The 22,819-nt window shown below is 42.2% G+C and overlaps 2 protein-coding genes across 2 annotated transcripts; both read left to right on the plus strand.

Moving 5' to 3' along the window:
- The first annotated feature begins 6,502 nt into the window (after positions 1 to 6,502).
- LOC115681441 (geranylgeranyl pyrophosphate synthase 7, chloroplastic-like) lies at positions 6,503 to 7,921 on the plus strand. The gene has a single exon (XM_030605393.2). The coding sequence runs from the start codon at positions 6,657 to 6,659 to the stop codon at positions 7,770 to 7,772; it is 1,116 nt and encodes a 371-aa protein (XP_030461253.1). The 5' UTR covers positions 6,503 to 6,656; the 3' UTR covers positions 7,773 to 7,921.
- Positions 7,922 to 10,471: 2,550 nt separating this feature from the next.
- LOC115681442 (protein C2-DOMAIN ABA-RELATED 4-like) lies at positions 10,472 to 11,732 on the plus strand. The gene is made up of 3 exons (XM_030605394.2): positions 10,472 to 10,824; positions 10,965 to 11,060; positions 11,229 to 11,732. The coding sequence occupies exons 1-3, from the start codon at positions 10,714 to 10,716 to the stop codon at positions 11,517 to 11,519; spliced, it is 498 nt and encodes a 165-aa protein (XP_030461254.1). The 5' UTR covers positions 10,472 to 10,713; the 3' UTR covers positions 11,520 to 11,732.
- Positions 11,733 to 22,819: the final 11,087 nt, after the last annotated feature.

Consider the following 22,819-nt stretch of genomic DNA (forward strand, 5'->3'; position numbering starts at 1 on the left):
ACCTAACAAGAAACAGTCAATGTTACATTACATCTAGAACAATCGTTTTATGGTTGTCCATTCATCAGCTTGAACATTAGCGGATGGATATACTTTAATTCCCAAAATGTCAATGTCTCAATATTAGACAACTCGCTAAAAGTAAATTACTCTCCAGGGAATCCCAGGTACCAAACAACAAGCTGGCTAAGTTGCATAGACAGGCAGCCTAGCAATTGGCAACAACAAGTTTGATTTCAAGCACTCATCAATTAGAAATGTAGCAAAATCGAGAAACTAGCCGGTGTGAGGTAACAGGCAAACAGCAATATGGTCAGTGTTAGCAATCAGTGTTAGAAAGCAATAACCATTGACACAATCATACAAGACGTGTGCTTCCCAAGAGAAAAAACGAAACCTTCAATAAAGCTCCCAAATTTTGCCATCACAAGTAATGCTAAAAAATTTATGTACTTGCCCACAGTGAGCCGCCTAAAAGTTTTCCACTTTCTTTGCATCGATTATTTGTGATGTCTGCCAATTCGTATAGGTATTGGTTCAAACACTACTATCCTCTAAGAGCCAAAAGAAACCAAGCCGCAACAAGCAACGTGCTCGAGGGAGAGAGTAATCAGACTCTGAAGAAAGTCACGGTGCTGTGCCTGGTAAATGCAAAGCCATAACACAACCAAGCTGCTAAATTGGCCAAAATCACGTCTTCCAGAGAGTAAATCAGACTCGAAGCACATTAGATACGGCCCAGCAATTGCCTAACGGCACTCATTAACATGTCACGATTAATAAACAAAACACCCTCAGGCACTAAGGAAGTTATGCAGCGAACAATCAAATCCACCAGGGGCTACTTCGTCCAAGAAGACGATACCAGTTGTAGATTCTCTCCTCGGAGGCGAAATCGAAGTTCTTCGCAATCTCCGGAGAAGTGAAAACGCCATTGTCCGACGCCGCCGCAACTGAAACGCGCTCGAAACAAACTCGACAAGTCAGAGCAGAGAGAAACAAGCAAAGCACCGGGCTACTCCCAAGCGAACAACCTCACGGAAACGACCGCGACACATCAGAGAGACAATTTACCTGCGAAGAACCTAACTCTCGAGCTGCAGAGTCTCCGGCGAGAAATCCCGACGCACCGGCGTCGCCGCGCCGAGAGGAGGAGAGGATTCAGCCGGTAAGCCGAGCGAGAGGAGAGGAGCGACGGCCCGGAGATGGCCACGTGGAGCATCGTTCGCGGCCGTATCGGAAGCCGAGAAACGGTCTCCGAAGCTCCGAGCTCTACAGGTACGGCTCGAGACGGCGGCGATGTGCAGTTGCAGAGAGCTTCGCGAGCGTGGCGGAGGAAGACGAAGAACGAGTGAAACCGGGGAAGGTGAAGCGGATAATTGGGAGGGAAAGAGGAGAAGAGGAGGAGCCGGATGATAATGAAGATGCGATGAAAACGGTAATGGGCTTCATGGGCCGATGTGGTTGATGCTTCGTATTGGGCCGACTCAGGAGCCCGAGTTCAGTGGGCCCACCAGAATTTATCCATCACACTTTTCCCCTCTCTACATGAGAGAAAATATTTAGTGGTTTGTTACTACCACCGCATAGCATCATATGTGCCACATATCCATTATCATCAGCTGATATCTCTTCACCTCTCAGCTCTCTCTTCTTCTCTTCAGTCCATAGCCGCCCGACCTTCGCTCCTCCCCTGTCGTCGCTCACTAGCGGAGGCGCCGACACCGTGACCTAGTTTACCACCGCTGCATCCAAGCAAGCGTGGCCGCCTCCCTCTGTTTTCTCCGTCTCAGGATATGGCCGTCCATGGTCAAAATCGTGGGTGCTTGTCCATGGCCGTTGTCGGCATCGTTCATCCATGGTCGAACGCATTTAGGCGTCGTCTCTATCGTTCATCCATGGCCGACCACGAGCCGATTGCAAGGGACGGCATATCTCGATATTTGAGCTCTGTCCATACCTTCAAGATGTTGACCTCATTCGTCGCCATGGCCGACCCCGAGCAGACTACAAGAAGACGGCTTCCTCTGTTTTTTTTTTCTTGATAAGTGAGCTCTGTCCATGGCCTTCGAGATCAAGACCGGATCTAGAGACATGACTCCAGTCTAGATCTAAAAGGAAAATGACTGTGAGTCGCCGTGACAATAAAGGGGTGGCTCGGCCGTCAAGGGGGCCGATCGCTAGCCGACTACAAGGGACGACAGAGCCGGCCGCGAGCGACGAAGGAGGAAGACAGAAGTAACCAAGAGCACGATGGAGGGGAAGCTTCCATGGGTGAATAGATGCAAATTTTTTTTTTGTTTTACTTTTATTCCAAATCAATGGCACATGTCAATTCACGATTGGATTTGAGTAAAAAACACATATCACGTCAGTAGCTAATGTGGTAGTAACATATTACTGAATATTTTCTCATATATATAAAACGGGTGAAGAACACTAGAAGTGCAAAAACTTGTGTACGGCGCTCACTTTAGTGCCAAAAGTTTGTTTCGGATCACCTAAGTGCCACTTTTTTGAAAAAACGATCACTTAAGTGCCAACTCCGATTTGGGTCGCCGGAAATCTAACGTGGCCATATTTTATTAATTTCTCAGTCCTACGTGGCACGTCGGCACTGACGAGGACAATATTTAATAATATTTTACTATTTTTTTTTTCTGTTTTTTCTTTTCTTTCTTCTTCTTCTTCGTTTGGCCTGTGACCAGACACCGGCCATGGCCGCCTGCCTGGCCTCGCCCGGACGAGGCCGCCGTCGCCCGCCACGGGCGAGGCGAGGCCAGCCCTCGCCCAGGCATGGCGGCCTCGCCGGAGTCGCCTTCCCCGAGCGACGCCCGGGGAGGTCGCCGTGGCCTGGGTGAGGGCCGGCCTCGCCTCGCTGGGGCTCGCCCTTGCCCAGGCGAGGCGAGGCCGGCCCTCGCCCAGGCCACGGCGGCCTCGCCGGGCGTTGCTCGGGGGAAGGCGACCCCCGGCGAGGCCGCTGTGGCCTGGGCGACGGCCGGGCGACCCCCGACGAGGCTAGGCGGCCGGCCATGGCCGGTGGCCGGTGTCCGGTCACCGGCCAAATGAAGAAGAAGAAGGAAAAAAAAAAGAAAAAAGTAAAAGAAGGAAAAAACAGAAAAAAAAACCAAAAAAATAATAAAAAAATTCGAAATTTACACGTGGAAATGCCACGTAGGACTGAGAAATTCGAAATAGACACGTGGAAATGCCACGTAGATTAAAATTTTAATTAAAAAAGTCACGTATTAATTTGGCATGAATTTCTCACCGTTGGCACTTAAGTGATCGTTTTTCTCTGATTTTGGCACTTAAGTGATCCGAAACAAACTTTTGGCACTAAAGTGGGCGTCGTACACAAGTTTTGGCACTTCTAGTGTTGTTCTCCCTATATAAAACAAATCACATGTAGAGTCCAAGCATTGATTCCTATCGGTTTCAAGCCTAAAGATTTTTTAACTCTCTTGAAATGGAATCTATTCCAAGCATATATGGTATAGTGGTCGAATAGTGATTGTGCTGCAATGTGGCGGTGCCCTAACTTTTGCGTGATTTAACCTAAAATCCGGGCGAGACGGCTTCTTAAGAACCGTTGGAAATTGCTGTAGGCCTACGGCTGTGGAGGAGTTGCAATTGTGTGCCGTGATGTGCTTGTCAAATACCTTATGAAAGTCACCGTGCAACCGTTTTCCATGACTGGAAATGTTGCGGGAAGACTTTACCAAACAGCCGCGTAGATCTCCAGTGCAAATTGAACGATCGATCATTGTGAGATGTGTTGTAAAGACTAGCTAATTGTGTTTAAGATTCTAGAGTGAAATCGTCATTTAAGCCACATGACTAGTGGTGCTTTGACTTTTGGGCATCCACAAAGTGATTCTTGAACCCGTCTAAAGACATTTCGGCGTTTTATAATATTCTTGAACGCATGTCATTCGTACGTATTATGTGATCAATTGTCAAATTGAATAGAAAATGGATGAAAACACTCATCAAAATTTGCCGATCGAGAGTTAAATTCGACAATGCGTCCTCTTCGGATGTCAAATACAGTTTAAAAACGATGCTTGGAGATTTCCTTTCTCGCCCAAAATGGTAAAATTGAAAATTAAGTGATGAAAACGAAAATAAAATGTTGTTTTATGATAGCTGAATATTGAGTCGGGATAATGACATAAACAGTCCCTGAACTTTGGCTCAATGTGTAATTTGGTCCATAAACTTTTAATTTGTTTAATATAGTCCCTGAACTTTAGCTTAATACTTAAAGAGGTCCCTGAATTTTTTATACATGTTTAACGTAGTCCTGGAACTATATGAAAATATTCAATGTAGTCCTTGAACTTGAATTAATGGAAAGACTATATTAAACATTTCCATATAATTCAGAGACTGGATTGAACATGTACCAAAAGTTCAGGGATGACGTTGAACAAATTAAAAGTTCATGGATCATATTGCATATTGGATTAAAGTTCATGGACTACATTGAGCAAATTAAAAGTTCATGAACTAAAATTACATATTGGGCCAATATTTAGGGACTGTTTGTGCCATTTTCCCTATTGAGTAATATTCTTTCCTACAAAAAACGAGATTATCAATTTCATTGGTAGGTTTTAGGCTTTTAACAATGTAATAGGCAAGATATATTTCCTACTCGGATGCCTTTTCTATTGAAGTAATTAAGTAACCTCATCCTTACTTAGCCTATTAAGTGACTTTTTGACTTAATTAGATATCTTAAATCAAAACTAGTTATCTAATCAAACATGCTTGATTTCGTTCAATGTTGAATATATTAATTTTCGGCACTTACTGGAGTAATCAAATAGGCCCTTGGACTTGGTGCATGACAAAAGATGGATATTTTCTCATCTTTCGTGGAGATGAGCAATTTGTAGCTAGAAGTTGAGGCATTACTTTGGTAGAATTTTTTGGACTTTGGTTCCGTTTGTTTCGTGGAAAATGCGACAATTCATGGAAAATGCTTTTCATTAAATCGTTTTTTAGGAAAATAACAATATTTTCTGGTGTTTGGCTGAAGCCTGAAAATGAACTAAAACTTACTTTCTGTCGTTTAGTAAGGAAAAGCTTATATACACTATTCGGGTGCCAGTGAATTGCGTCTGGATAGTCAGAGAACTAAGCACGGGCCCCAAGGTCTCGAGTTTGAATCCTCGGCTCCCGGGCACAAACACGAGCATCGATCTTAGTCCATAGAAGCTAGGCCCAAGAACTCAATGCTTGTGCCCGAAACCCTAGCCTCGTGCCTAGGACCTCGGCTCTCGGGCCTTAGTCCATCGAGGTCAAACCCTAGACCAAGTGCCTGGGTCTTGGTCCATCGAGGCCAGGCTCCAGACCTTGGCACCTAGGCGTAGGTCTATTGAGGCCAAGCCTGAGACCTCGGTGCCAGTGCCCAAGTCCCGTAGCATCTGCACCTGTGCTTAGGTGCAGTGAGGTCGGGCCTTGGGACCCCCGCACCTAGGCCCAACAAGGCTGGGCCTCAGTACTTGGGTCCATAGATGCCGGGCTCGGGACCCTAGTGTCAATGCCCAAGTCCTTCCAAACCGAGCCCGTTCTCGGACCTCACGCCCTAGACCAAGTCCCCTCACTGGGTTGGCATCTACCGAGGTTGGGCGCGGGCCCTGTCCCAGCCTGAATAGATCCAAGCATAGGACCTTAGCACCTTATCTCAATGGACTTGGGCTTGCCCTCAATGGATTCGGTAGACCGAGCCCCGACCATTAGACCTGGCCTCGTTGCCAAGGGCTCGGGAACAAGTGTCGGGTGCCCAAACGTAAAGTTTTTGATCAAAACATTAATATCTAATCATATTTTAGAAAATATTTTTCGATTTTCATTAACTCATTTTTCTAAGCGATTCAAATATTTTTTCGAGAAATATTTTCCGCCGGACTCTATCATTTTATTAGTTTTCGGTGGAATTCCCGAGGTGGGGGAGTTCAGATTTTCGCCAAGCAGCGGAATAATGGATAACACCAGATTTTGGTGGTTTCTGCCATTGGAATCTTGTCTTCAAACCTCGTTTGGCGTCCATGGAATCAAACTGACGTATTCACTCCTTCCTCATTCACATATATCAATTGATCATAGGTCTGCTAATTTCACGGACAAGAGAGGAACACAAAGTTCGCCGCATATCACCTTGGATAATGATATAACTCAGAAAGTAACCTCTGCAAACCGGAGAGATCACGAGAAATCGAGCTTCGGACCTCTGGTTCTAATATCACCCAAGAATCAAAGCTTATCACATCATTTGATCAACTAATCGCTAAGCTGGCTTTCTATATTGCAATCTTGTTTTAGGAAACATAGACTTTTGTCTTTGATCATAATGAAGACACATTTCCTAATGTTATTTCCCAAACTTGTCGCGTGGCAGAGAAGTTGATTCGCTCAATCCATGCTAATACATGAACGTTAAAGAATAGTCCATGGCCCATGCATGAAACTCAATCACTAGAGTCCAACCAAGGCCGCAGGGAATATTGAGAAGACCTATGTTTGGGCGCTCCAAACAGCATCTTCCCAGTCCTCCTCTTCTTTTATAATTAGTAGCAAAGATTAACAGAAACACCAAAGATCAACACATTGGTGTTCTTCCAAACTCCAAACTTCATCTCACTGCAATGGCCCTCTCATCTAGCATCACTTGCCATGAAAACTCTTCTCTTGCTCGCCATTTCGTTCACGGCGTCAATAATTGTAGTTTCTCTAGATTGCACCACTCTCTCCGACTCAGTAGTTTGAGATTTCCGGCGAACGTCCGGGCCGTCCACGTGGAGAATCCGTCGACGGTGCAACAGTCTCTAGCCCGAGATTTAGTTCTTCCCAAGGAAGGACACGACCTTCTTTTGCCATTCCAATTCGACCACTACATGGCCACAAAGGCCAAGCTAGTGAACCAAGCCCTAGACATGGCAGTCCCTTTGCAACACCCTCTAAAGATCCATGAAGCAATGAGGTACTCCCTCCTTGCTGGCGGGAAGCGCGTCCGGCCGATCCTCTGCCTGGCCTCGTGCGAGCTCATCGGCGGTGACGTGTCCTCCGCGATGCCAATGGCATGCGCGGTCGAGATGATCCACACCATGTCGCTCATCCACGACGACCTCCCCTGCATGGACAATGATGACCTCCGCCGCGGGAAACCCACCAACCACAAGGTGTTCGGCGAGGAGACTGCAGTCCTCGCAGGAGACGCCCTCCTCTCGCTGGCCTTCGAGCACGTGGCGGCCAGGATGGACCCCGATGTCCCCGCCGACAGCCTCGTCCGGGCCATCGCCGAGCTCGGCTTGGCCGTTGGGTCCAAGGGACTCGTGGCGGGGCAGATAGTGGACATCGCGAGTGAGGGGAAGGAGATCAGCTTGGGGGAGCTGGAGTACATCCACATCCACAAGACGGCGAAGCTCTTGGAGGCGTCGGTTGTGTGCGGCGCGATCGTCGGTGGGGGGAATGAGAGCGAAGTAGAGAGGGTGAGGAAGTATGCGAGGTGCATAGGGCTGCTGTTCCAGGTGGTGGACGACATATTGGACGTGACCAAATCGACCCAAGAGCTGGGCAAGACCGCCGGGAAAGACTTGGCAAGCAATAAGGCAACGTATCCAAAGCTAATGGGGATCGAGAAGGCCATGGAATTCGCCGGCGAATTGGTGAAGAAAGCCATTGAAGAGCTTGTTCATTTCGATGCTGCAAGAGCAGCGCCTTTGTTGCATTTAGCAAATTATATCGCCACTAGACACAATTAAATTTTTGAGGACCACGCATATGATGCGCCACTTTCTATTCGATCTCGTCCAGGATGTACTATGTAATTGTACGTACATGTGTCGGGGTGCTACAAGATTGGTTTCTCTTCTTCGTATTGCAAGTAAATTAAATCTTGTGCTTTATGATCGATTACAAGCAAGTAATAAATCATAAATAAGACCAAGAAGCGGGCCTCCACAAATTAGATAATCGCACGAAAGTAAGCTTCGCAACGTAATATGCAACCATAACCATGATTTTCGTGGGACTCACATGGATTTTGCATGATGATGAAGGGATGTGATGTAATTATTTTGATTTATATGGACTCGAATTCAATCGATCATAATATATTGAGATAATGATGCAAATAATTCTCGAATTTTGGCACAATGTGCAATGTGGTCCATAAACTTTAGCCAAATGTGCAATATCGTCTTTAAACTTTTAATTTGTTCAACATGGTCCTTGGACTTTTGATACATGTTCAATTTAATCCTTGAACTATATGAAAATGTTCAATGTTGTCATTCAATCAATTCAAGTTTAGGGACAAATTTTCATATAGTCCAAGGATTAAATCGAACATGTACCAAAAGTCCAGACATCACATTGAATAAATTAAAAGTTTGGAGATGACATTGCACATTAGACTAAAATCCAGAAATCATATTATATATTAAGTCAAAATTTAAGGATCATTCGTGTTATTTATCCTAATATATTTTTCCAATTATCTCGTACTAATCATCTCCAAATAATATAGGACAAAATAGGTTACATTATTTTCCCTTTCGTTGACGTTCGACGTTTAGGTGAAAATGCACGATATGATGTCTTGTCAATATCATCATGCTTCAAGATGTTAGTGGTATTGCATAGTATGTGGAGACGTCTCGTGGAGGACAATGCACTGGAGAAGGAAGAGAGAAGGAAGAGACGTCAAATGATTGCATACCACCATCAAAACTAGCTCGTGTTTTTCACCTAATTAAAATCATGAAGTTTAGACTCGCGACATTTGATCGCGCGAGCAAAACGGAAAAAGCCCCTCCGCATAAATTTATAGGTTAATATTACGAAATATCCTAAATTGATACGTATGTGATAAATTTATCTTAAACTTATCTTTTTATCATCAAAAACCCAAAACTGATACATTTCTGACAAATTTATTCTCCATTAGTTTTCATTAAATTTTACATTCAAATGACTGAGTTGGGTAACACGCGGAAGTTGACAGGTGTACCGGTTTGGGGTTTTACCCTTTGTGTGTCAATTTGTGATTTTTCGTGGTATTAATCCAATTTAACGGAAACTAATGGAGGTCAAATTTGTCACAAATGCACAAGTCTGGGGTTTTTGATGGTTAAAAAATTAGTTTGAGATAAATTTATCACTGGTGTACCAGTTTGAAAATTTTTGTAGTAAACCCTAAATTTATCCATCTAATGCGATTCGAGCACCAAATATTTTCAATTGATCGATTCCGATGTGTGTACATACAGATCGTTTCATCACGTAATGTGATCCACCGTCGAATTAATCCTCCGGGCTCCTAAATTTGACCGAACATTATGCTCGATCCGAATAGAACAGAGCTAATTTGTTGTTGAATTTGTATGTATTGTACGGAAAATACTTCCGAAAAACTAAGGATGAATAATAAAAAAGACTTGGGCATTGCAAAGTTGACTGGTCACTGTGCAGAGTTGCAGTGTAATAACGCGATCGATCCTCGTGCGTCGCAAGTTTCTGGATGCGCAGGGTGGGTCCCGGTCGGTTCTCATTAATTAAAAGTTGGAAATTTGCAAGTTTGGTGCGAGTCCCGCGTTCAATTTCCGGTCGGCATGACCCTTCTAGATGGCCCTTTGGCTTTGCTTCCGGGGTCTTTCCTAGCTTGGCCGCGAAGCAAATTAAAGTCTAATGTTCCATTTGTTCCGGAAAAAAAAAGATTATTTATATCATTTGAAATGATTAATCAGTTAAAAAAATTTTAAATTATAATAATTTATATCTAAATATTTTCGTGAACAATGGAAATATTTGTCGTTCATTCGTTTCTGTAAGCGATACAAGCGATCATAAGAAAATGTTTTTCGAATCGTTCATTTTCAGCGGAACGAACATCTCCTAAATTCAATCCTATTCCCGACATTAAACCCAAATTGGCGAGGTATGAGGCCTTAATTAAATGAGATTGACTCCCACAGTTTAAAAAGGCTTCCTGATTGACCTTGCTTATATGTCAATCTTCTTATCGCCTTTTTCCCCACCTTAAATTTCTCGACCCGCTTGTACCGTAAAAATCATAGAGTATATCGATAATGCAGCTGCCGTCGAACGGTTCGACCACAGAGCTCGATAGATATCCAAATACTAAAAACATTAGTCGTTCGGATTTCGTCCGCCGGGGGTTACTTCACGGGTTCGAGATTTCTACATAGGAAATAATTAATACTCGACACTTTCGATGCAACCTGACCCTTTAGGCACAAGACCCTGTGACGATTCTGACGAATACTCATGTTAAGAAATAATCAAACTTCTTGGGAACTAATAAAAGAATAGCTTGTCATAGATCGGATCCAAGTTATTGTCCACGCGAAAATAAATAAATTACCAAGTTGGAAATTAATCGTACTTTTTTCGTCGCGCAAGCCAATGCGAGAAATTTCTGACTTGTTTCTTGCTCATCTTCTTCTTATTGTACCGTTTTCGAAGCGAATGACTTGGTACGGTACCGTGTTTGATGCTTATATAGAGACGCTCGCGTGATGTTGGACTTAGCCATCGGCTGACTTGCTTCGCCACAGCGTAGGGACATAATAGGATCGCCGTCCTTCCTCCCTTTGTCGTTCTTGAGCATCATCACCATCTTCTTCCTCCTCTTCTTCTTCTTCTTCTGCTGCTGCTTCTTCTGCTTCTGATTCTTCAGCTATGGAACACCTGATGGGTCTTCTCAGGATTCACGTCCACAGAGGCGTCAACCTCGCCGTCCGCGACGTCAAGAGCAGCGATCCTTATATTATCGTCAAGCTCGGCAAGCAGGTTCTCATCTTCTTGCCTCCTTCCGAGCTCGAGAATCCCGGCTTTCGTTTTCCCTTTTTTGGGTCTTTGAGTTTGGTTTTTTGGGCTCCCTCTTGTCTGTGGGAAGTTGTCAATATCAGAACTCTGTGGTGTTCTTGCAGAAGTTAAAGACTCGGGTGGTGAGGAAGAACACGAACCCGGAATGGAACGAGGATCTTACGTTGACCGTCGCCGATCCGAGCCTTCCCGTTAAACTGGTGAGATCACGGCGTCCTCTAATAGTTTAAGCTTCTTGGAATGAACTGCTTCCGTTGTCTGATTTTAAGTGATTAAACCGGAGTTAGGAATTTCAAGTTTGATTCAGATGAGATGACCCAATCCAAACTGCTCTGTTAACTTTTAAGTTACTGGCAAAAATTTTGCAGTTTGTCTACGACAAGGACAGGTTGAGCTTCGACGACAAGATGGGGGACGCGGAGTTCGAGATCGGGCCCTTGGTGGAGGCGCTCCGGATGCGCCTGGACGGGCTCCCGAGCGGGACCATCATCACCCGGGTCCAGCCCACCCGGCAGAACTGCCTCGCCGACGAGAGCCGCGTCGTCTGGGCTGACGGCAAGGTCGTGCAGGAGATGGTCCTGAGGCTCCGCAACGTCGAGAGCGGCGAGATCGAGCTGCGGCTGGAGTGGATCGACATCCCCGGATCGAGAGGGCTGTGAAATCATCTCGCCGTCGCGGCCCCGTTTCGATCTCGCCCTCGCCTGTGATGTGTTTGCGCTGTTCAGTGTACATCCAGCAGGGAAAGGACCCAGCCGAATAAAGTGTGTCAATGGTGCTTGGTAGGAGAGACAGAGAGCAACGTGTACATTGAACACTTTGAATTTGGACCGCTTGACTTTTGTGTAGAAACCAGTTTAATTTCGGGTCACCAATCACCAAATTTGTCCCAACCGACGCGCACTTCGCTCTTTCTTGACCAAAAATATTCCAAGACACAAAGGAATGAATCCACACTGAGATCCAAGTCACCCAATTCAAATGCGGGTATGAATCGGCCTTATCTACGATGTTATCGGTTGCACGAGCTTAACGGATGACAAATCATAACGCGTTCGCTTGGACAGAAAAGAGAAGGCAACAATAAGAAAAGAGGAAAAATATCGAATCTTTAGCGACGAACTATGCGAAAACTCGAGATAACTATGCAAAAATACACTCCAGGTACGTACTATCGTCACGTTGAGAATTTACCTAAACTCAAGCACGCCGGTTCTAAAAGAGTCGACTATTGGAAAGACAGCGAGGTGGGGGTGGGTGAGGAGTTAGGAAATTCTTTTTTTTCGAGGAAATTAACAGACCTTATTATCTCCATCCACAAATGTGGATCCGATCTACTGTTTAATATAAAGTCATTAAAAGCAGCAGCTACTCAAACGCTAAACGACGCGCCCAAAACTCCAGGAAGATAAGTCAACGTCCATGGCGGAGATGACGGAGTGGAACCGTCTCCTACTCCAAATATTTTTCCCTGCGGTCTTCGTCTCGAGACAGGCATCTAGAATAAAATAAAATAATTCCTTGAATTGTTTGTTTTTTTTTTTTGTGGGGGCAAAAGAAGGCAACGGTTTAATCTGACTTTCACACGAAAAATTGCCCAAAAAGTCATAAACTTATTGCACTTTTGCCAATTCAGTTATAAACCTTTCAAGTTTGCCAATTGAATTCTAAACCTTTTCACTTCTTGCCAATTGAGTTCATCTAGCCAATTTTGGCTCCCGGCGTTGTCGTGGACACCGGCCGTCCAGCCAACGCTGACATGGCAATTTTTTTAAAAGCATTTTAATATTTTTTTTTCGAATTTTTTTTATTGTTTTCCCTTTTTTTTTCTAGCCTTCTTCCCTCTAGCCGGCTTGATCGACCTTGTCGGCCTTTGGCGAAGCTTGCCCTCGTCGGTCGCCTCGGTCTCCCTTGCCCAGGCGAGGTCGAACCTTGCCCAGCCTGGCTCGCCCTCGCCAGACCTCGCCGGTCCTCGCCTCTGGCCGGTCCGGCTGGAAGAAGGCCAGAAAAAAGGAAAAAAGATTTGAAAAATATATTTTAAAAAATTGCCACTCCGGACGGCCGGCATCCACGTCAGTTTCGGGTGGCCAAAATTAGCCGGGTGGACTCAATTGACAAGAAATAAAAAAACTTGGGACTCAATTGGTAAACTTGAAAGATTTATGGCTGAATTAGCAAAATTGTAATAGATTTAGGACTTTTTGGATAATTTTCCCGACTTTCACGGCATCCACTTTTTTTTTTCTTGAATTATATATTTTGGATAATTGCATGGGAGGTTCCCGAACTTTTCGTCCGTGCAATAATACTTTTCCGTCGGGATGGTCAGATGTGTTGTTATGAGGAATACTCACGCTTTCGTTTTCAGCTGTCTCGATGTCGAAAATTTCCGATCCGGCGACGCCATATGGAAAACCATGTGTCAAATTAAAAGTCAGCTGTGAAAAGTTGGAATGTAATCCTTTTTCTTCTTATTGGTAAATAGAAATGTGATTCGTATGTGAAGACTTTCGAAGAAGTTGCTTTCAGCATTAGAAGAGGAGGCCAAGGTCAACAACAATAACAATGAAAAAAGGGTATATTTCGACGAAAATATGCATGACTTTACATGAGAGAGCTGCCTCGAGGTCCGACAAGATGTAAGACATGCACGGTTTTCTAACAAAGTAAGGTTTTGAAACAAATATTTTCTGCGTTTTCAATTTTAAGATGGTGCTAAACTTTCGTTCCGTGACCTACGACAAGGCTATATGACTGTCCACGTCAATGTTGGCCGTGCCACGTTAGATGACCGGCGTCCACGTCGGTGATTTCTGGCCAAAATTAGCTTGATGGACTCAATTGAGAAAAACATGAAAATGTTTATGACTCAATTGGCAAAATTTTAAAAAAAGTTGAGGATGGAATTGGTAAAAGTACGATAGGTTTGTGACTTTTTGGACAGTTTTCCTGATATAAACAGCTTGTCTTTTGATTTAAATGCTCGGTAAAAAAAAGAGGAAAATCCACGTAGTCCTGACTTAATATGGACTTAGAAGTTTTTATTTACCTTAATTAGAAATCTTTGATATTTACCAACTCCTTCTAAAGATTACTAACCTAAATTACTGTGACTCACAAGCTTTTCTCTCATAAAATTACCACATAGTATTAGGCTACCAACTCTTATTTGAGTTGCTTACCAACATTTATAATTTCATTTTCTCAATTTGTCAACTTTTCTTATTTTTTGCAAACTTTTTATTTGCATTGGTGAGAAAGACAAATAAAAAAAGATAAGACAAGTTAATAATTTACCAAGTGCAAAAGATATTAGAAATTTGGGATAAGAGCACTAGAAGTTCTAAAACTTGTCATGGAGGTGCAATCGAGTTTCAAAAAGTGCAATCAAGTCCTAAAACTTGTCACAAAAGTACAATTAAGCCCTAAAACTTTCAAAAAGTTCAATTGAACCCTAAAATTTATCAAGTCGGTGTAATCAATTCCTAAAATTTGTTAGCATTTTCCGTTTGTCAAATTGGTGGAAGAACTTGACTGCACCGATTTGACAAGTTTTAGGACTTGATTGTACTTTTTGAAAGTTTGAGAACTCAATTACACTTTTATGACAAATTTTAGGACTTTTAGTACACTTATTCTTGATAATTTCATATAAGTGTTGGTATTAACAGTAAGTTATCAAGAAATCAGGTGATCAGTACTTTTTTTTATAAACAGTTTTTTGATATTTATCAACTTTTTCATAAATCTATTAGTATAAAAAAAGAATCTCGATCACAAAACAACGGAATCGCGCTGCTCGCATAGCTTCAAATCTGGAGTTGACAACATATATTAATGCCGATACATACGTACGTATGCCAATAACATTCATCTTGTTGAAATATATTTTTTGAGTGACGTAGGGCAGCGTCCGTTGATTGGTTCCCATGCATCTTTAAGGAACGAAATTTTACATAGATCTCCACCAGAAGTGACTGAATGAAAATTAAATTTATTCATGCACAATCGTTACCGTGGTCTAGGATAAACAACGGGCCATCTTCTGTACTCCCCTTTATCATTTTTTAAATTAAGAGATTTGTGTATAACCAGGGAGGGCATCAACCATGTTAGGTAAAGTAAACTTTGCAATTATCCATCATCTTATTGAATGCAACAAGTCCAACACCCCACTTTTTTTTTTGGTCGGAATCCTACACCCTACTTTGAAATGATCATATAAGAATTCAGAGCGAAATATCCCAAGATGGACGAGAAAAGGGACTCAATATACTTTATGGTTGAAGGGGCCGTCTCGAAGCAGAAAAGACCATCGCGTCGACAATCCTAGTTCTCAACCTTTCAGGAACATGATTCTCTAATTTGACGGAGGGGTTGTGAGATCTTCTGAGAATTCATGTACACGGAGGAGTGAACCTCCCTCATCAGAGATCTCAAAACCAGTGATCCTTACGCTGTTGTTAGGATGGCAAAGCAAGTTTGTGGGGCAAAGTATCAAAAAAGTCATAAACGTATTGCATTGGTACAAATTCAGTAATAAAATATTCAATTAGACTAATCTAATCTTAAACATTTTCACATTGGTACCAATTCAGTCCATCCGGTCAATTTAGCCTGAAAATCGCTTACTGAGATGTCAACCACTCTATATGGCACGACCAGCGTTGATGTTGATATTTTTTTTTATAATTTTTTCTTTTCTTTTTTCTTTTTTCCTTATTTCCCTTTACCAGTCACCAGCCTCTATGATGGCCGGCGAAGGTCGTTGGCCATAGGTGAAGCTGGCCCTCATTGGTCTTTGGCAAGGGAGTGAGGGATGGACAAGGCCGCCCCCGCCCGATCCGGCGAGGGCCGACTTCTCTTGTGGCGGCAAGTATGTCTATGATGGGACACTGGCATAGTCGGCGAGCAAGGCGAGGTAGTTCATGATGTAGCGCGTCAGAGGCGGGATGCCGCCACTGGGGACTACTGACTGCTTGGAGGAGTCCCTTTAGATGGACTTTCGACTAAGGTGGAAGCATAAGTGAACACCTGGCCGCATAGATCTTCTTGCTATTGAAGAGCATTTGGACCGCCGGCTTCACAATGCTCAACCAGCTCTTGGCCTTCACTTCCAAAGCCTCCTCGTCCATCTTCTGCATGTGCCAAGGGTCGATCAGCCTCTCAAACCCTAGATGATACAGTTCCTAATCAACTACCGATCGTCATATGAATTTGTAGACTTTTATGCACTCTTTGCCATACCCACAATCGATCATGCAGTCCGTGATGGCCCTTAGATCGGAAACTGCTGCATTAGGAACTCGCTCCTCTTCCTGCATTACTAGCTCAATAGTGAATTGCTTCGTCGATAACTTGCGTAGCCCTCGTTAGAGGCCGGCGAGGGCTTCCCAGCCCTCTCCCTTGTCGGCGGTCGGCGACCTCTTCTGACCACCACGGAGGCTAGTGATTGGCGGAAGGAAATAAGGAAAAAAGAAAATAGAGAAAGGAAAGAAAAAAAGAAAAGAAGGAAAAGAGAAAAAAAGAAAAGGAAAAAGAAAAGAATAAATTAATAAAAAAATTGACAATTTTAAAAAAAAAATATCTATGCCATCACCAGCCGTACCACATAGACGGTCAGTGTCCACGTCAACAATTTCTGGTCTAAATAAGCCGGATGGACTTAATTGGTACAAATGTGAAAATGTTTATGACTAAATTGATCCAATTGAAAGGTTGGTTTAGAACTAAATTGATACCGATGCAATATGTTTAAGACTATTTTTGTACTTTTCCCTAAGTTTGTGTGTGGATTTCTTTCTTTCTTTATTCTTTTGCTTAATTTCCTTCTATGAGATTTCGTTATATTTTAATTTGCTTCTAGGTCTACACACAGAGACATACATGTATATAGTTGCGTCTTGCGCAAAGGGTCAAAAAAGTCATAAATCTTTTGCATTGGTGCCAATTTAGTCCTAAATTTTTTGTATTGATGCCAATTTAGTCTTAAACCTTTTTTTTTGTGCCAATTCAGTCATAAATCTTTTGCATTAGTGCCAATGCTATCCTAAACCTTTTGCATTGATGCCAATTTAGTCCTAAACCTTTTTTTTTGTACCAATTCAGTCCTTAACCTTTTGCATTGGTGCAATTCAGTCCAAATTTTTTTGCATTTGTGCCAATTCAGTTCTTTGACACGTGAATAGCTATTAGCCGAAAGGATTAAATTGGCACAAATGCAAAAGGTTTAGGACTGAATTGGCGTCAATGCAAAATGTTTAAGATTAAATTGGCACCAAAAAAAGGTTTAGGACTGAATTGGGACCAATGCAAAAGGTTTAGGACCGAATTGGCACAAATACAAAAGGTTTATGATTGAATTGGCACAAATACAAAATGTTTAGGACTAAATTGACACCAAAAAAAGGTTTAGGACTAAATTGACATAAATGCAAAAGGTTTAGGACTGAATTGACGCTAAAAAAAGATTTAGGACTAAATTAACACAAATACTAAAAGTTTAGTACTTTTTCAACGCTTTTCTCGTTGCGCCTTGAGTGTGGTCCATCCTCATGGACTCTTCTGACACGTTTTGACCTTCGTTTTCACCACACGCACCAATGTAGGCATGTATTTTTATTACATTGCGCTTTTGTGATGGTTAGACCAGAAAGCCTCCTATTAAAAATGATATGTCTACGATTGAACTAAAAAATGAATAACATTAGGCGCACCGTCATGCAAGCTGTGGACTCCTGAGCTCATCTATGACAAATCCCATTGAGGCGCAGTTTACCTTTCAGTGTCTAAGGTTTTGTTTATTTAGTAGAAAAATTAATGATAAAAGAAAATATTTTCTGAAAAATTATTTTTTAGGAATACGCTTAGTTTTCCTTTGTTTTGTGATACATGATGTAAATCGTTTTCTGATGTTTGGATTTCATTGGAAAATGACTTTAATCTCATGACTTTATTTCAGGCAAAAATAAAAATCGAATTTTTTAAATATTATTTATTTCTCTTTTTTATTTTTTCTTTTATTTGAAAAAATCGGAATTTTTTTATTTTTTATTTTATTTTTCTCTTTTCTTTCCTTTTCTTTTTCCTCCTTCCTCCACCACGATCGGCCGCGACGGCCACAAGTGAGCTCGAGGCTTGCCCGACGATGGCCACAGGCGAGCTCGAGCTCACTGGCCTCGGCCGAGCCCAAGCTCGCTTGGATCTGGTGAGTTGCGAGCTCCCCAGCCTCGACGAACCTCGAGTTGGCGATCTTGCAATTCGCCGCCGTCGGTCGAGCTCCCCTAGATCGAGTGAGCTGCGAGCTCGTCGACCTTAGCGGAGCTCGGGCTCGCTTGGATCGGCTGAGCCTCGAGCTCGCCAGCTTGCATCTTGGCGGTCTTCGGGCTACTGACCTAAGGCGAGCTCGAGGCTCACCGCCAGAGGCCGTGAGCTCGCCGACTGACTCCATGGCTAGCGACCGGCCGAGGAAGAAGAAAAAGAAAAAGGAAGAAAAGAAAAAGAAAGAAAAGAAACGAAAAAGAAAAGAAAAAAGAAAAGAATAGATAATAAATAATTCGATATTTTTAAAAAATAATAAAAGTGTTTTTTAAAAAATAAAAATGATTTAAAAATAAATAAATAAATAAAAATTCAAATTTTTTAAATAAATATTCCTATATGAACAAACGTTTCATTAACAAAGGACCCGATCTCGAGCGCTAAGGACCTGCACACGGCCTTTATGGACTCGGGACAGAGGGTCGGGACTAGAGCTTGAGTATCGGGCATCTGAGCATGGCCTTTATGGACCCAAGTTCAGGTACAGGCACCAGGGGTTCGGGCTTAGCCTCGAAGGACCCGGGCATGGGTGCCAGGGGCCCGAGCCCTGGATACCGAGGTCTTGAGCCCGGTCGCCGAGACCTTGTCTTGAATGTCGGGACTCGGGAATCAATGTTGGGGTTTTTGTGCCCAAGCACAATGTTTTGAGTCCAAGCGCCGATAACTAGTCATACTTCGGAAAACGTTTTTCGATTCTTTCAAAGAGGAAATCATTTTCCTGAATTTAAGCTTTGGTAAGGAAACCTTTTCCGTTGACTGAGAAAATATTTTCCGTTAACTCATTTTCCTAAACAAACCAAACGCCGAAAAATGAATGATTTAGAAAATATTTTCCTAAAAATAATCGCTTATATCGTTTGAAATAATTAGACAAACAAAAATGTTTTCATTATCGATAACAATTTATGTCTAAATATTTTCGTGGACGATGAAAATATTTTCATTTTATTCATTTTTATAAGCGATACAAGCAATCAATTTTAAGAAAATATTTTCAAAATCATTCGTTTTCTGCGAAAACAAACGGATCCTTAGCGTTTGAAACCTCAGACATTTTATCAGTATCTTACTACCAAGATCTACTATGGACTATAAACCCGAAATGAAAAGAAGAGCTTATATTGAATACAATTTATTTGAAATAAGTTGACAAATAAATAAATAAAATATAGATAGATAAAGAATAAAAAACGAGATAAATAGAGTCCAAATCGGCCTTTGTTGCAAGGACCCATTCCACATGTTTACGTCAGAGCCCACAAAGCCCATGAGAGTTTGGTCCACAATCCAGCGATTGGCCTGGCCCCCCCTCTCTCTCTCTCCCTCCCTGCCTCGCCTTCTAGAAGAGAAGCTTCCGGAGCCCCTTCTTCCACCCACCATCGTCCGACGTTGCTCGCCTTCGCCGGTCGCCGTTGTCCATCCGTTTCCGGAGGACGAAGAACTGAGAGAAGGCCATTATTCTTTTGGGCGCACACCTGAGACACGCACACACGATTTGAAGGGTTTCCTGAAGCGTTAAAGCTGGTTCCGTCATCACCGATTCCGTCCCGTCACCGCTAGTTCATCGTCTCTGAATCCCTGATTTGCTCTGTTCCGCTAAAAAAAGGCAGTCGCGACGGCGCCACAGAACCTCGGGTCTCTGTTCAATCTTCAGTTGTGACCATAAATCGTGTCTTCGACGCAGCTGTGACTGGTCTCTCTGTTCTCCCCTGTTTCACGACTCTGAGATTTGCAGAGTCTAGCTCGCGTTCTATTCTTTACTACAGCTTCTGATCTTCGTTGTTGACATTTCGAGGACATCCGTTCTCTGATTTTCTCGCTGGCCGGAGTTTGAAATCTAGTTTTGCGAAGGTGAGTTTCATATGTGTTATCCTCGGTCGTTCTTAGAATAAAAAAAAAAACCAGAAACTGAATCTTCAGGTAGTGTTGGTCTAAAATCTAATACGGTTGAGGCTGAGTTGATGATTCAATTTCCTGTTAGCGTTTTTTGTGATGGATTGAAATGAGTTGGTGCTTTAAACTCATGTATAAACCACTAAACTAAATTGCTCATCACATGTTCGACAAAATGCCCAAGCCAATTTCGTATAGATTTGTCCTTGATTTTGGTCCGTTTTGAGTGTGTATTGGTATGTCTCGCATGATTAAAACCTTTGTTGATTGTTGAGTTCGATTTTCTCCATATTCCATTGTTACCGAGATCAAATCTGAATATGAATTTTTTTGTTTGTGTTTCTCTGTTCTATATGCTACGTTCCCATAGCTGTCAATGGCGGTTGCCAGCAAGAAATATTCGAGAGGTGGTAATGTTGGTAATGTATACACTGGTCGCTGGTGATTGTCCTCGTCTTTTCGTTGTTATGCCTCCATTTTCATCATCTGTAAAACTGTGCTCGTGTGCGATGGATACTTGATGAATGACACTGGTTGCTCTGTGATGGCTGATTGGTGGTAGTCCGGTGATGGTCAGGAGTGGCTGACGGTGGAGTTCAACTTAATCTTTGAATATACTGATTTAGGTGAAGATTTGTTGGTAATTTTAGTATTTTAATTCTTGAGCTTGATATGAAATAGATCTGGGAATGGTGAACTTAGCGTAAAGGGAAAACAAGGAGGATAAAAAAAGAGAGAAGAATAACAGAGAGAAAGAAGATGAGAAAAAAGAGAATGGAAAATGATACAACTAGTCATTTAACTTTAAATTTATTCAATATAATCCATGAACTTTGGCCAAATGTGTAATGTGGTGCTTGGACTTTTAATTTGTTCAATATAATCCATAGACTTATGGTAGATGTTCAATTTAGTCCTTGGACTAAGTGAAAATGTATGATCTTGACTCAATAAAGGGATTATATTAAACATTTTCATATAGTTTATGATCTGCATTGAATATATACAAAAAGGCCAGAGCCTACATTGAACAAATTAAATGTTTATGGACCACATTGCATATTGGGTTAAAGTTTATGTATCACATTGAATAAATTAAAAATTAATGGATCATATTGCACATTTGATCAAAATTTAAGTATCATTTGTGTCATTATCCCAAAAAGAACGAAGAGGAGAAAACAAGAAAATAATGATTTTAGTGTGGGCTTAGAGTGTGGTCATAATAGGGTAGTTATTTTCAAAACAGGCTTTGTTAGTGATGATTGGGCTTAATCTAGTTCTAGTAAATTTGGGTTCGATTAGCTTCTAGGGAGCTTGGGTTTAATTTGATGAGTTGAGTTTAATTCGAGTTTTAATTGAAGCATCTAGATATAGTAAGCCCAAATGGCTTTCGCGGCCCATACCAGTAAAATATAAGTTTGACCCATATAGGGACAGGAACCAAAGGCTCTGCTTGTGTAATAAAAAATACTAATAAAATAAATAAAAAATACTAATAAAAAAATTAGGCCTTGAATAGATAGTTAGATCTTAATATTAGCTTTAGTTAGTTTCATTTAATTATATCTTAATATTAGATTAGTTTAGTTTCATTTAGTTAGTATACACACAATTTAGGGATTTTAATGGATATCTTTGGTTTAGTTTATGTCTAGATAGATTAAATTTAGCATAAGGACACTAGAAGTCCCAAAATTTTCATGCAGCGCTCATTTTAGTGCCAAAAATTTTCACTAGCTCATTTAAGTTCCAAATTGGAGTAAAAACAATCACTTAATTGTTTCCGGTGAGAAATTTCTGCAAAAAATATTACATGATTTTTTTAAATAAAAAGTTTAATATGAGTTGACAATTTTATATTCAAAACAAGTCAATATGGACATCCTAAACAACGTTGCACGAAACGACGTGGCTGGCTTGCCAAAAAACGATGTTGTTTTTATAGATTGAGCTGAAACTGCCACGAAATTGAGAGAGAGGGAGAGGGAGAGGGAGGGGAAGGGGGGAGTTGAACCTCTTAGGTTGCGTTTGGTCGTCAGGAGAAGGATTGTGATATGATAGGATAAAGTAGGATAAAAAATCTTCTGGATAGTAAAGGCGGATATATCTAATCTTATCAAGTGTTTGGTATACTACAAGATAAGATTGAAAATTAATGCAAAATTTAATTAAATTAAAAACTGAAAATTAGAAAACAAAAATTTGCAACCCTTTAAAAACAAAGAAAAAAGGGAAAATTTTAATTAAGGGCCCCAAGTGGGGTCAAATTCTCAAAAGAGGACCCAAAGTGAATATAATGTCAAATAAGGGCCCGAAGTGCCCAATCAGTCTCAAATAAGGACCTGAAGTGCCCAAAAAGTCTCAAATAAGGGCCTGGGTCGCCGGCCGGCCAAAATATCCGCCGGCCGGTGAGAATGTTACTATTCCGGCACTGGAACAGTAAAAATTTTATTTTTTTATTATTTTTTCTTTCTGTTTTTCCTTTTCTGTTTTTTTTCTTTTCCTTTTCCTTTTCTTTTTTTTTTTTCTTCTCTTCCTCCGCCGGCCTCAGGAGAGGTTGCCCTCGCCGGCGTCGGGCGAGGGCCGCCCTCGCCGGCGTCGGGCGAGGGCCGCCCTCGCCTGGGTCGGGCGAGGTCGGCCTCGCCGGTTGCCGGCGAGGTCGAGCCTCGCCCATTTGGCAAGGGCTTGGCCCGCCGCCGCCGGGCGAGGCTCGACCTCGCGGCGCCGGGCGAGGCCGGTCTCGCCG

This window comes from Syzygium oleosum, unplaced genomic scaffold, assembly GCF_021117445.2.
Source record: "Syzygium oleosum isolate NSW1041296 unplaced genomic scaffold, Sole_v2.1 Sole_v2.48, whole genome shotgun sequence".
Classification (NCBI taxonomy): Eukaryota; Viridiplantae; Streptophyta; class Magnoliopsida; order Myrtales; family Myrtaceae; genus Syzygium; species Syzygium oleosum.